The following is a 15,216-nucleotide window of genomic DNA, read 5'->3' on the forward strand; positions in this document are numbered from 1 at the left end:
CAGCAGTAAAACATTTCCCCAGGGAAATCTTATTATATGACAGACAGTACAAATAATTTTAAAATAAAGAAAACTGTCATTCCTTGACAATTCCTGTATCCCAGATAAGTTCTTCGATTGAATTAATCAGATGGATGCTAGTTGTGTACTAACATGTAATCTTACATGAGAGGTTTTCAAAAGTAGTAGTACAGAACAACATTATGGGTATAATTGAAGTATTTATGCAAAAGTAATCACCAGAGGCCTGAGCACCACTGTCCCACTGTTTATGGAGCCAAAAGATGTCCTATTCCCCCAATTCCTGTGGCTGTGACAGGAGCCATTCCTCCGCTGTGTCCTGCAGTTCATTGCCAGATTTGAAGCACTTACGTTTGAGATGATTTTTAGTGGACCAAACACATGAAAGTCATAGGGCGACATGTCAAATTGTAGGGCAGGTGCTCAAGCTGCTTCCATTTGAACTTGACCATTACACTTTGTGTGACCATTACACTTTGTGTGACCTTGGAGAAGTATGGACATGCATCATGAGCAGTCCAGGCTGTTTGGTCTTGATGGGCTTGTGTAGGCTACGGAATCTCTCACAGCACACATTACAGTTACTGGTTTTCTCATGCTCGAGGAATTCAATGAGTATCAGACCGTGAGACGTTGGACGTGAAAAAAGTCATTGAGCATCATGTTGGCTGCTGTTGGCAGAGCTTTGAATTTTTCAGGGGTGAATGATGATACTACATTTACATCCTTAGAGTCTCACTATGTTACCCAAAGCAACATATGCAAATTTCAACCAGCTTGGTTCTTCTGGCGTTTTGTACTTTATCATTTGAACACTCTGTATATAGTTTTGTTTGAACGTTCCTTATATGAACTTGTATGAACAACATGTGCCCCATCATACCAATTATGAATATGATCTGTAATGTGCGTGAAAAGTCTTAAGCATGTACTTGATCCCCAGTCTTGAATTTCTGTCATTATTTTGACATTTATTCTTTGTCGGCAGAGCTACTGAAAACCAAATTCTTAGTTGGTGTCAAAATACTACTTCAGATAGTGTTTTTTATTGCCTTTAGAGCTGTGTAGTGAGCGAACAGCATGTTCTACATGAATTTTTTCTTACACTCTATCCCACGTGCAACTTAATCACCTGTCTCTTAATACCACATCAGTTTCTGCAGTTTAGGCGAAAAGCACACAAAATGTGTGAAAAAAAGAACTCTCCCCATTGGGAGCAATTTAAGCTACAGGCACCCTCAGTCACAGTCTAAAACAAATCAACAGCAAATCCACTTGTTTGGTACTGTAAGTCAACACACACCAATGATGCTGCAGCCTGCAAAACCTACCCGCAGCTCATTTGCTATGTAAGTTCTGATGTTGTGTTCCTGCTGGTGGCACATGCATACACTGTGAATGAAGTGATAGACCAGGAAAGAGGTTGGATGGCCAGAAAATAAGTATCCAGCATGTCTCGCAAAACAGGACTGTATTGCTGAGACTTTGGGTCCTCTAATTAAGGTGCTGTACAGAAGTATCATATTCAACATCAAAGATATATGCGCATCATGCAAGAATTCGAGGAGCCTTCACAGGAGCCACCAATTCAGAGTAAACATCTTCCCTACTGTATACTCTGGGAACTAGCTGCTGCAGTGCGAGATAACTCAATAGATGGGCATTACTCCCACACACTCAGTATTGCCCATACAAAATATGTTGCCACGTGTTACCTCATAGACAAAATGCTAGATATTTAGGATACTGTTTGGTATAATTCACAACAAGATTCTTCTCTACTATTATATCTCCCTGTTCAGCCATGAACATAAGGACATTTTAAATTATCAAGCACAATACAGAATACACACAACAAGATAGTAAGCATAGCCTAATTACCAGTAAGAGTTAAGAGACATGACACAGTGTAACACAATGGGCCAACATAAGCTATGTTCATCTGAGCTAACCACATCTAACTCTGTAGTTACTGTAATAATTCCAAATAAAACTTTTCGGCACTAGTCAGTCACTTCCTACACAGTAGTACATGGTTTTACTTAGCAATATCAGGTAAACTTTGTGCACCAATGAGGTTGAACAGCCTCCAGTGACATGGAGCTGAGAGGGCGCTAGTCCTGTTGGTAAACTTTTCTGTTCCTGTGATGTCAGATGCATCACTTCTCATATTATCCGTAGTTAAAATACATTTATTAACACCAGTGATGAGTAAAGTGTATCCTTATTCAGAGTAACTTTTTGAGAGAATTGTAGTATATATTTTTCTCATCCAGATAGTATCTTTTACTGACGGGCTATTTCATGTCCCCCCCCCCCCCCTTTTCCCTTTCAGGGACAAGTCCATTCTGCTGTTACTGAGGAGTGTATCGGTCTGCTTGATTAAAAATTCCATAACACTCAAACCAAATGTTTGATTCATATGCAGACTGCATAAATAAATTGCAAAATTCCAGCTGGATTTTTTACAACATATTATGCAATAAGTCTTGCTTCTCTCAACTTTAAGGGGAGTTTGCAGTCAAAAATTCGAAAATTTTCACATTTTACAAAACATGCCCTAGAATATTATGTACTCTTTCCTGCACAAAATAGTGCATAAATTATGTGTGTGACGTTTAGAAGTATTTTATTTTTAATTTTGAAGTCTTACATGCATATCTGCAAGATCACCAAATTTCGGACGTGCATCTGTTTTATATGTGAATATCTCGGAAACTACATTTTATAGAAGGCTGTGATTTTCATCTCTGATAGAAAACGTGTGGCGCTCGATGTTAGTCATACTGCTATTTCGCAGTCACTTGGCAGTTGTTTGTTTGTTTGTTTTGAATGGAACAGTGACTTTCGACGTAATCTGCTGCAGTTTGACGTAATAGAAACATGCCTAGAAGTGCTAGTCTATTCAAGAAACGTAAGTTTGGTGGAAACCAACACACTAGAAGTGTAAAACAGTGTGTTGTTCAAGAGTTGGAACCCAAAAGCAGTGTAAAATCAAATAACCTTGATGTGCCACCAGAAAACAAGGGAGGTGTGACCTCACCCAATGCAAGTAAAACTAAATTACATAAACAATTCGAGAAACTAGGATTACTGCAGGATAGTTTAGAAAGTAGTACTTCTGGTCTGGGCTATGTTTTGTGTGAATGCAAGAATAATCTTTATGAGGTAAATGTAAGACATTTTATGCCATGAGAGCTATTGGAAAAGGTCTTAGTGCAGCTCAGTGTTTCTGTTCGGTTGTGAATCTACCACCACCACCTACAAAAATTCAGAGGTGTACCTTAGTTATAGAAGCAGTTGAATCTGTTGCTTCCCTGTCAGTGAAGGCTGCAACAAATGAAGCTGTTTAAGTGAAAGAGGCGAACATTGATATACGAGTTGCGTTTGATGGGACATGGCAAAAGCGTGGTCACACATAAAAAAACTCAGTTGCCAGAATCACAAGTGTAGACACAGGCAAAATAATTGATTTTGAGGCACTTACGAAACACTGCTATAGCTCCTGTGACAAAAATGGAAAAAATGAACATGAAAACTGCCAGAAAAATTATGAAGGAACTAGTGGAGGAATGGAAGCTGATGCCGCAATGAAAATGTTTAGCAGATCACTGCAGGAAAGGGGTGTACGATACACCCAGTTCCTTGGGGATGGTGATTCTAAGGCGTATAAGTGTGTTGTTGAAGCAGATCAATATGAAAATATTGTGATAAAGAAATTGGAATGTGTTGGGCATGTGCAAAAGAGGATGGGCACACGTCTCAGAAAATCAAACCATCTCTTCACACCACCACACTATCTAATGGCAAGCCACTTAGAGGTCGTCTGACTTATAAAACAATAGATCAGCTCCAGAAGTATTATGGAATGGCCATCAGAAATAACGGAAATGATTTAGAAAGTATTAGAAAAGAAGTCTGGGCCACATACTTCCGCAAACTTTCAACGGACAGAAAACCGACACATGCACTCTGCCCACCTGGACCAGAATCGTGGTGTAAATTCTGGAAGGCTGAAGTTTCAGGAGTGTGTTTTGAACACAAGAACTCTATTCCTGAAGCTGTTATGGAAGCAATAAAACCAATTTATAGGGACCTAGCTCACCCAGACCACCTCCGAAAGTGTCTACATGGGCGAACACAGAATCCTAATGAATCATTCAATAACATTATCTGGACATGAGTGCCAAAAAAATGTTTTTGTAGGGCTCAATACACTAAAATGGGGAGTTGATGATGCTATATTAACATTTAATGATGGAAATATGGGAAGAATAAGAGTTCTAAAACATCTTACCATCACTCCAGGCTACCATACTGTAAAGGGCTTGAAGTTATTGGAGAAGATAAGACTTGCCAAGGCACAGCGTGCAGCTCAGTTCACCACCAAAGAAGCAAGATCAATCACAAGAAAGAAGCTTTTGGAGAAGGAAGCTGGCAAAGATGGTGATGTTGACTATGCTGCTGTGTGTTTTTGAGACTTAATTTAAAATTACAAGTCAATTTTTATCATTTTATACTTTAAATACGATTTTCTCAAAATGACATTCTCATGCTTTATGTTCCTTTATATGAAAACCTACTTGTGATAGCTATATGAAACTTTGGCACCTATTTCATTAAAATATATTGTACCTACTGAAGCACAACCATGGCAATAACTTGAATAAAAGGCCATCTAGGGCATTATGTGTACAATTATTTCTAATAAAAAATAGCATAATTGAAAATACATATATATCTCTCCTTTGTACCTCATCTCTTAGTTCTAGTTCAGCAGACATAAATAACATGGATAAGACAGCTATAAGAATTGTACAGTGTTATAATCATTGGTTCCAGAGATAATGGTACATGAAGTAGGCTAATTTAACATTGCCCGCATAGGCCCGTGGAAACTCCCCTTAAGGGATTACATAATAATAGATTCAGAACTGAGCACGGACAGGGAAATAAGATTTCCCTGCTATGTCCCACACCATCTCCATTGGTTTTAAAATTAATATAGTTTTGAAAATCAATAAACCAGAAACACTTTCTAAGCGAACTTAAGTCTTTAGAATGACCACACTTCCTTACTCTCAAAGAAATTCTTTAAACCATTAATGGTGGTACATTTTTATTTACACATGTATGAATACAGGTAGCATTTATCATACGATTGTTGATTGTCATTACAAGATTATCCGTGACGTCTTTCTCCACTGTAATAGACAGATTGTTATTCCACTTGTTCTAAAAATTGTTTATCACTTATTTAGGACCTTTTTGTCGTATCAGACAACACTTATCCTATTTCTATTCATTCACAACACAAATAGCAAGCACAAATTATATGCATAAGAAAAATTAAAAAAAAAAGAACAAATAAGAGTGCATACACTAGAAACACACAAAATTTTAACACAGCGACTTTATTTTCCTCCCTTCATAGGCATTAGGACTTTTAACCTCCTTCCACACATAGAACACACTCATAAAACTTGTACTGTTGCTACTGATGATGCATGGATTAGAGGGCTCTGGGCTGTCCAGCACTTCCTCTTCCTGCGGGGTAAGACCTGCTGAGAAAAGAATAATTTGGTGGGTGGAGGGATTTGTTTCTGCCCGCTACAGCTGGTCACCACTGCAAACCTCGTCACTTTTTATTTGACAGCTCCTTACTTTACTTGACACTTGCTTTTTATTATGCAACTGCAGATTAAGGCTACAAAAACTAGAACTGGCATTCTGTGAAAACATTGAAAGCATTGCCATTGTTTTACCAGTATTTTATGCAAATAATACAAATGTAAAGCTTTATTCACCGAGGCTTCAAAATTTTGTTTCAGCTTCCTTTTTGAAAACTACCGCACTTCTATTATACGAATTTCACATTAATCAGTACTTAATTTAAAGCATTTTGGTGCTTTTTGTTCCACATTGAGACTCGTGGCTGCTCAGTCCATTTAATTTCAAACCATTGAAAGAATACAAGTTTCTCATATACTAGCATTTGCGGCAGTTTAGCCTGTCACTATGAGCAGTTACCTTTATTTATCATTGACAAGATTCCTCAACAAGAATAACGTAACTATATTTTAAGAACATTTATAACTGAGTATCACGTTTATTGATTTAAAATCCACTGCAGTAAATACTGTATCTTTTTATTGCATGACCAGTTTTGGAAGATTACGTTTCCATCATCAGGTGCCACCAAGTAATTTTATTAATTTATGGGCATGTGGCAAGTGGGCCAGTCAATTGTAAAAGATCACACGCACACCTGTACAACAAATGGAAACAAGGGTATGATCGGTGGGGTGCATGCTTTGACAGCCACCAAGGAACTCCTCTACCAATGCTACAATATGTCTTCAGGCGTGTGTTTAATCTTTCATGATTAATTGGTCTGCCCACATCCATGAACTAATAATGTTACTTGGTGGCATCTGATGGTGGAGATATAAGCTTTCAGAACTAGCGATGCAATAAACAGAGATTTACAACTGCAGTGGATTTTTCATTTAGTCAGACATCACTATAGGTATGAAATATTTTATTACAAAGAGTGCAATTCCTCATTCACCTCAACCTCTTCCTTCTTACTCTTATTAACTGAGACTTTTATTGCAATCCTTAACCAGTGCACTTAAGAGAATGTTCATTCAAATGCCTACCTTTTACATCCACTGTTATTCTTAGGTCTGTGCAGGTCTCACTAGTTTAATACTTACATTTTCCGCCCAGTTCATTCTTACATTTTCCGTCCAGTTCATTCTATCTGGCAACCTCCTTCAAGATCTCTTCTTTCCTTTTACCTTAACAATTCATCACATTACCCAAAAATTGTTCCCAGAACATTATTTTGAAAACAAATATTTCACATATAACAAAAAGTACTTTAAAAACTATTTTAGAAATGGTAAGAGAAGAGAACAAGGAAATGAAGACTTGTCCTATCCAGCTTGAGTGTGGATAGTTGTCGAACTGTGAACATCCCAAAACCAAAGATCCACCTATGCTGTTCTGAATAATTCATCTCTTCAAGTCCACTACATTCCTTATTCCAAAAGATCTCTTTCATTTAGGTTGCACAAATTGGTATGCATTCAGATGAGAACTTTCCACTTAAAGTGGCCAGTGATAAACGAGTATATACTTTTTAATTTCCTGAGAAATCTTCTTCGATCTTTCCTCTGTTTTTACCAGTGCCAAGTCTACTGGCTTGAATGTGGTAGACATTGGTCTTTCATCATGTCATTTCTTCCATCTATTGATGTTCACATCTATTCTTTCTTTAGCTATTTTCTTGCTCTCTTCCCGCAACAGACTTGTCTAGAGGGGAAATCCACTTCCTATACAATAAGATTAATTTGTTTTGTACCAAACGTCAACTCCTGTGGGGCAATTCCTGTAGTCTCATGCGAGAGTGTATTGATTATATCTTGGAATGACAATATAAAATTGGAAACTGCAGGTAGGAATATCAACAGTGTAGGAAAAGACAGATTGCTACTTACCATAAAGAAGACACGTCAAGTTCTAGACATGCACAATTAAAAGACACGTGCATAAAGATTTCGGCCACAGCCTTCATCATTAAAAGAAGACACACACCATTCACACACACAAGCAACCACACCTCATGCACACACGACCACCAACTCCAGCATCTTGGGCTGATGCCATTCCAGCCCAAGATGCTGGAGTTGGCAGACGTGTGTGTCTCTCTTTTACCGATGAAGTCTGTGGCCAAAAATTTTATTTAAGTGTCTTTTAATTGTGCCTGTCTGCATCTTGATGTGTCTTCTTTATGGTAAGTAGCAATCTCTCTTTTCCTACATTGTTTATATAAAATTGGCCCAAGTAGAATTTCTTCAATGACAGAAAGTTCAGCACAACGTGTTCAGTTCCTTCATAACACATTCACTAGGATTATCTTCTGGCAAGTACGAGGAAATCTTAGTATACGTAATGCTGTTTCTCTCTAACATACCCTCAAATTTCTCAACTATGAACTGTGGACCATTATCCAAAAGTAGTGCTTGAGATTTCCCAATTTGAAAAAAAGTAGTCTTTTTCCAACTTATCTAACAGAACTTTGACAGTTGTTCTGTGGATGGGGTAAAATCTTGCATATTTTGAGAAAACATTGAACACAACCAAAATGTAGCAACACCTGTCTCTAGATACAAGGACTGGCCCAAAGCTGATCCACTGTTATTAGCTATCTAGGTTTTTCCATTTGCATACTCTGTTTTAAAACCTGAGTAGATACTGTTTCTGCTCTCACAGTTTGGCATTAGACACCTGCTATGACCCACTTGTGTACTTACCTCCACATGTATTCAAATGCTGCTGTCATTTGCAGTTTTGCAATACATTTTGCCCTCTCCATAATGGCCATAGTAACTTTCCTGCACTAAATCGATGCTCACTTCTACATGTCGATCTGAAAAGCATAGCATTACCCTCACAAAAGCTTGTACAGATGTATTCAATCCAAAAGGCACTATGCAGAACTGGTAACAAACCTCCAAGTAGGAATGCTGTATAATTTTGTGACTTGGAGCTAGCAGTAGGTTCCAGTACCCACGAGTGACATCAAGACTTTGGCTCTGTAAAACCTTTGTAAAAGTTAATCAATTGAAACCAGTCTGTCACTTTCTGTGTCCACAATCTCATTAAGCTTTTGTGCGTCAAGAACCAGACACACACACACACACACACACACACACTGACATTCATTTTGGAACAACAAATGAAGGGTTGATATCCTTGTTCTAAGCATGCATAATGATTCCCCATTCTACCATCCTATTTATTTCCTCCTGAACAGCATCTTTTTGTGCTTTGGGTACTGGATACTTTTCTACAATGAACTTGTTGCTTCAGCCTGCGTCAAAGGTCTTGACTACTCTGAGTGAGTCAGAAATACGTCACTATTTCATAGGACAATATATCCATAGTGTGAATTCTTCTATCTTGCACTAATTTGTTTCTGTTCGTCAGCCAGAAGACTGCTTATCTTGACTCAATCTTGTTCTTTATTAACCTTAAGCCAATAAAATTAATCACTTATCCCTTGTTCTCCACTGAGTTTTTCAGTATAATGAATTTCTGAGGTACCCAAATTCTGGTCTTAAATTTTTACAAAAGACATCACAAAATTTCTATATGTAACTTAAGATGGAAGCCTCAAAATCAAGTTCAGTACTTTCGCACCACTACATAGATTTTCAAATCACTTCTATCAAGATTTTGGAATCAACACTGCCTGCTTGTGCACATACAGTAGGAATGATATTATTTATAGTTGGGTAGGATCTTCTTTGTGCAACAAATCTTCAATAATGGCTCCACGATTGAAATCTTATTTACCAGGGGAATTTGCATTTGCACTCTCACCACTGGTAAACACTGGAACTTCTTAAGCAGGCTATTGTGAAGCAATAAGTCACATAGGCATTAATGCATTGCACCACTCTTTGTCTACATCTGAATGAAGAGTGATCTTATCATCTAACATTAAGGGCGATTCACATTTGAATTTCCCATTGAATACGAATCTCTCTTTTTGTTAACTGGGGCTTTTGTGTGTTTCAACTGTTACACCTCGTTAAGCTCCGAGCTATGTTCTACATGAGTGTTCTCAACTGTATCTTGATCTAATTTGTTGTCCAGAGCGCAGATACCCCATATTTGCCAGCAAAATGTTCTACCATTTACCTCCTCTCCTCCTGCATTTGGTTCCTCTTAAATGCCATTATGATAGTATCATCTGTTTTTATTTCTTCGGAAATGCCATGGTTGCTGTAACTACTAGGGGTCACTGTGCCAGGCATGGGTCGCTAGTATTTTAGCATACCTTCCTCTGCACATCAGTGTCAAATGTGTCGTCGCTATATAACCTTTCCTTTTTCTTCGCTTGGCCTCTATTCAGTCCTGTACCGAGATGTTATTTACTTTAAATGCTCTGCTTTGGTGTGATAATTTTCACATTTCGACATTCCACAGTGGCTCCCATTATGTTGTGTGCTACCTGAATTTGGCTGCCTGCATCGGATGCATGTTATATGCATGGGTCGATTGCTATCTTGCCTTTGTTGAGTGTTCTTTCTTGCACTGTCATGTCATTATAGTTATTCCTTGGCTCTGCATTTAACTCTCAATTGATGTAGGAAGGCGACATTCTCTCCACCTCAGAGGCAGACACCTACATGTCTATTCCTGCATCAATATAGTTTATAAACTTCTTTGTCTTTCACTTTACCCTTTGTTTTGTCGCCTATCTGAACAGTACTGTTAACTATAGATGTTTTAAATAGGTTCCACTCTTCCTCTACACTACTTTCAGTTTATGGCAACTTTTGTGCCACTAGATTTTGGAAACTTTTCTTATTTTCTTCTTTTCTTCTTCTTTCAACTTCCACTCCTTAATTTTTGGCATTCTTTGTATAGCATTCAAGCTTTTCATCTTATAATTTAGATCAGCTACTAGTAACCTGTGGTTGCTATCCAAGTGCTCACTTAGTATGACTTCAGTGTCCCTTACTTTTCCTCCAATTAATTTGTCTGTTAATATATAGTCTATAACTGTCTTAGATTTGCCATCCCAAACAAATCTAGTAATCTTATGGCCATCTTGTTTCTTGAAGAATGTATTCTTCACTAAAAGATGATTCCTTATTCACAGATTTAGAATTTCTTCACCCCCAACATTTCATCATCCGTATCCAAAAGGGCCTGTCACCCCCTCATATCCATTTCTATCCGTGCCGATCTGAGCATTCAGATCCCCAATTATCATAATGTTATCTTCTCTTACTTGGTCTTCCAATTCTTCAAGGAATTTTGTTTTTTCTTCCTCACTGCACCCTTGCTGCGGTGCGTACACTTGGAGTATAGTAAAACTAGTCTTTCCCAAGTTCACTCTTGCCCTAATTATCCTTTCACTTACGAAGCTCACATCTGTAACTGGGTCAATGTCTTTGTGAAACACAAATCCCACTTCATTTTTTGCCTCTTTATTGTGATCCTGCCAGAATAATTTGTACTCACCTCTCAGCAATTTTAAGAGTTTTTTTCCTTTCCACTTGGTCTCACTCAATCCAAGGTTATGAATCTTTGTCCTCTCCATCATGTCTACAATCTCTTCAGTATTTCCTGTCAAGGTTATTACATTTAATGTTCCCACTCTCAACTTGTTTTTGTCTCTTTGTTGGGTTCTAGTTTCCTGTTCTTGTTTAGTGTATCTTCTTGCATTCCTTGGTTTTTCTTCAGGCTGTGAAGAGATGCCATTCGTTCCAGGCGAACGAGAAGTGCTGTCTACATTAGCTATTTTTAATCCAAGGCTCATTCTTTGATTGCAAGCAATAACAACTTTTTCTCATCTGCTGGCTTGCTAAGCTTAATGCATCTGAGGATTTTCTTTCAGGGTTTACTCCCTCAGCCTTTGAAGATCCCTCTTCACCACAAGGCAGTGGTTCCACTCCTCATTTGCTCTTAGGGGGGAAAGGGTGCCTCCTCTTCCAGCTGCGCTGTACCAAAGATGATGTTCTCCGCCGTAGCTGCCGTTAAGGACTTCGCCATATCCCTGGCATGGGTTTGGTAATGGTAAGGAAAAAGGAGAGGTTTAGGATAGGATAGGATAGGATAGGAGACAGGCAGGAGAGACCTGCAGGTGACATTGACTACAGAGGAGAGGATGAGTGCTTTGAGACTGAAGTGGTTCGATCATGTGAAACGAATGCACCTGACTTGAACTCCACGCCAGTATTTGGAGATGGACATACCAGGAGGAAGACCAATTGGGTGGCCTAGAAAGAGATGGACAGACCAGGTTAAGGAAGATACTCAAGAGGAGAGGAGAAACATGGGATGTGGTGGAGAGGTAAAAGCTATACCAGGACGGAAACCAATGGAGGCATATCGTTCACGAAGTTCCTACCTGGCTCACTGGAAGGAAATCCTGATGATGATGACGATGGTGATGATGATGATGATGAGGTGAAAAGCACAAAAAAGTACCACTTTGCATTTGCAGTGGTTTGAGCTGCAGGTACCAACAGTCAAACTAAAGCAAACTCACCTCTTTGCTATTACAAGCTGGCCTAACAGTGATGTTGCAGCCTGCAAAAGTCACCTATCACTTATTCACTGTGCAAGTTCTGGTACCCAACGCATTCGGTAAAACCAGACGTGCTGCTGAGGCTCTGTTGTGACCTCTAATGAAAGTGGTGCATAAAAGTATCATATCCAAAATCAGAGATATGTGCATGTCCCACAGAAGTCAAGGAGCCTTCACAGGAGCCACTGATTCCAGAGTAATCATCTCTGCACCTTTCTCTTTACGAACTAACCACACGAGCCAGGGACACTTGTGCAAAATACACAGTCCAGTCACATTAATGCGGCCACCTGTCAAAAAGCTTGAATAACCACCTTTTGCATTGCAGACGTGCAGGAAAAGTGTCAGTGACGTTTTGGAAGACACTAACAGGGATGTGGAGCCATGCTGCACTATGTTTCTTGGTTGAGGATCTATGGCACGAACCGCCTTATTGAGGTTGTCCCACATATTCTTGACTGGGCTTAAATCTGGGAAGTGTGGTGGTTGGGGGAGTACACTAAACTCATCCTTGTGCTCTTGTAACCAAGCATGTACACTGTGTTCGGTGTGACATGTTGCGTTGTCCTGCTGGTAGATGCCATTCTGCCAAGGAAAAAACAAACTGCATGTAGAAGTGTACCTGGTCCCCCAGGATAGATGCATATTTGTGTTGATCCATTGTTCCTTACAGAATGACGAGATCACTCAGTGAAAGTCACAGAAATATACTGCAGACCATAACACTCTCTCCTGTAATCTGGACCCTTCTGACAATTGTTGCAGGGCTCTACACACCAACGGCTATCTGTCCATTGGAGCATAATATGTGATTCATCTGAAAAGGCAATCTGTCGCCATTCAGTGGATGTCCAGTTGCAGTACTGGTGTGCAAATTCCAGCCTTCGTCGCTGATGAACAGCACTCAGCATTGGTGCATGCATAACACAGGTGCTTGCTGCTGAGGCCCATACACAGCAGTATTTTCTGAACAGTTGTTGAGGAGGCACTGTCGGTAGCCCCTTGGTTCCCCTACAGTTGCACATCTGTTCACCTAAACACATCTCCACAGCCATCTTTCACCCCTGTTATCTACGGTTCGTGGTGCAACACAGGTGTCTCAGTACAGGTTTTTCCCATGTGTGGTATACATAGTACAATAAGGAACATAGCCCTATTTACCAGTAAAAGTTGACAGACATGAAACAGCGGGCCAACATAAGGTCTGTTCATTCGATCTAACCATGTCTTCATTCTGTAGTTATTGGCACCAATCAGTCACTACCTATCCATTGTACTTAGTTTTTCTTTGCTACATTAGATAAAATATCAATTCAGTTTAGTGTGCCAATGAGCTTAGACCATCTCCAGTGACACAGTCTGCTCTCAGCCAACCCCCATTACGATTTGCCTCAAACAAGGGATGCTAGTCCTATTTGTTTACTGTTCTCTGCCTGTGATGTCAGGTATGTAACTTTTTATAACATCCATAATGAAAATATGTTTTTTAGCTCTAATGCTGACTAATGCTTATTCTTAATACGAGAAACTCTTGTCAGAATTTTAGGATGTATTTTTCTTAACCAAACAGCATTTTTACTGATGGACTACTTCTTGTCTAAAGCCCCACCCCTACCACCCCATTCAGGGCCAGGCACAAGTCCATTCTGCTGTCAAACTGAGATTTACTTTTTGTTTTGTTAGAACTAATCCTATGCCAACTTTCTAGGACACTAAAGACATCTCTTTTGCCACTCTCTGGGAAATGGCTTCCTCTCACTTTTAGTGAACCCTTTCCTCCTCACCACTTCATGTAACAGTGGCCAAACTTGGCTGCCTTGTACCTCCCTGAACTCTGCTATTCTGCTTGATTTATATGCATACTGAATAAATAAATTGCAAAATTCCAACCTATTATACAATAAGTCATGCTTTCCCTCAACTTAAGGCACTACGTAATACACTAGTGTGAAAAACTTAATGAAAAAAGTAACTTTTTCATGATGTGTTGCTGCCAAATAACATAGCTTGATGAAACTCAGACCATATCTAGAAAGAACTGCTGTTGAATAGCACAGAAGGTAACTGAAAGAAATAAGCAATGAAATGAACAAAAATGACACTTTCATTCGAAGACAACAATTACACTGAAGTAACCATTTTTTATTACAGTCTCCTGGATATTACAAAAGGATGTATCATCACCATGGACAGCGATGCATGCTCTGCAATGTACACCCATGCTGGCCACAAGGTTGGTAAGTAGTTCTCGTGGCAGGGCATTCCATTCCTCCTCCAGTGCGGTTGACAACTGCTGGATATTTGTTGATGCATGTGGACATATTGTAATACATCTCGTCAACTCATCTGACATGTGTTTGATGGACTGAAGTTAGGGGAATAGATAGGTCAGGCCATTCACCGGTTATGCTCTTCTTCCAAGAGCTCCTCCACCTGCACAGTTCAATGCAGTTACATTTGTTATCCATAAAAATAAAGTCAAGGCTGAATGCAACACTGAAAAAGAAGCACATGGGACAAGTACAGTGTCACAATATCACTAGTTGGTGAGTATACCTTGTACAAAGATTTGAAGGTCAGTATGCACTTGTGAGAGTATGCCTCTCCCCACTGGGACCACTAAAACAAACATGTTTGACAATGCTGGATGTACGCTCATATGTCGTGAGGCCCACTCACTTGTCAATATTATTGTGACACTATATTCCTTCCCCATGTGCATCTTTTCCTGCATGCATTTGAACCTGACTTCTGTTTTATGAATGACAATGTGCAACCACATAAAAAAGCCGTTGGAATGAGAGGAGTTTTGGTGACTGGACTGACCTGCTCGTTCTCCTGACATAAATCCCTATGAGGGCATGTAGGAAGTGTTGAGGAGACATACTGCAGCATGTCCAAATGTGCCAACAACCATTCAGCAGTTGTCAGCCACAATGGTGGAGGAATGGGACACCCTACCACAAGAACTACTTACCAGCATTGTGGTCAGCGTGGACATACACTGCAGAGCATGCACTGCCATCTGTGGTGATCATACACCCTACTAAGGGCGGATGTAGGGCAAAATTGTGAAAATA

General features: G+C 39.4%; 2 protein-coding genes across 2 annotated transcripts in view; one reads left to right on the forward strand and one right to left on the reverse strand.

The window, feature by feature from the left end:
* LOC126251347 (histone deacetylase HDAC1) overlaps positions 1-4,514 on the forward strand; it is a 181,403-nt gene extending 176,889 nt beyond the window's left edge. The window contains exon 10 of the mRNA XM_049951717.1: positions 4,330-4,514. Coding sequence (XP_049807674.1) covers positions 4,330-4,499 — 170 coding nt within the window. The 3' untranslated portion in view covers positions 4,500-4,514. The remainder of the gene's footprint in view (positions 1-4,329) is intronic.
* Positions 4,515-10,732: 6,218 nt separating this feature from the next.
* On the reverse strand, positions 10,733-11,365 carry LOC126252463 (craniofacial development protein 2-like). The gene has a single exon (XM_049953359.1). It carries the CDS (start codon positions 11,363-11,365, stop codon positions 10,733-10,735), a length of 633 nt encoding a protein of 210 aa, XP_049809316.1.
* Positions 11,366-15,216: the final 3,851 nt, after the last annotated feature.

Source organism: Schistocerca nitens, chromosome 4, assembly GCF_023898315.1.
Source record: "Schistocerca nitens isolate TAMUIC-IGC-003100 chromosome 4, iqSchNite1.1, whole genome shotgun sequence".
Taxonomy (NCBI): Eukaryota; Metazoa; Arthropoda; class Insecta; order Orthoptera; family Acrididae; genus Schistocerca; species Schistocerca nitens.

Bases quoted from the DNA above. Each gene is read 5' to 3' on its own strand.
- LOC126252463 (XM_049953359.1), bottom strand. From the start codon at position 11,365: ATGAGCCTTGGATTAAAAATAGCTAATGTAGACAGCACTTCTCGTTCG.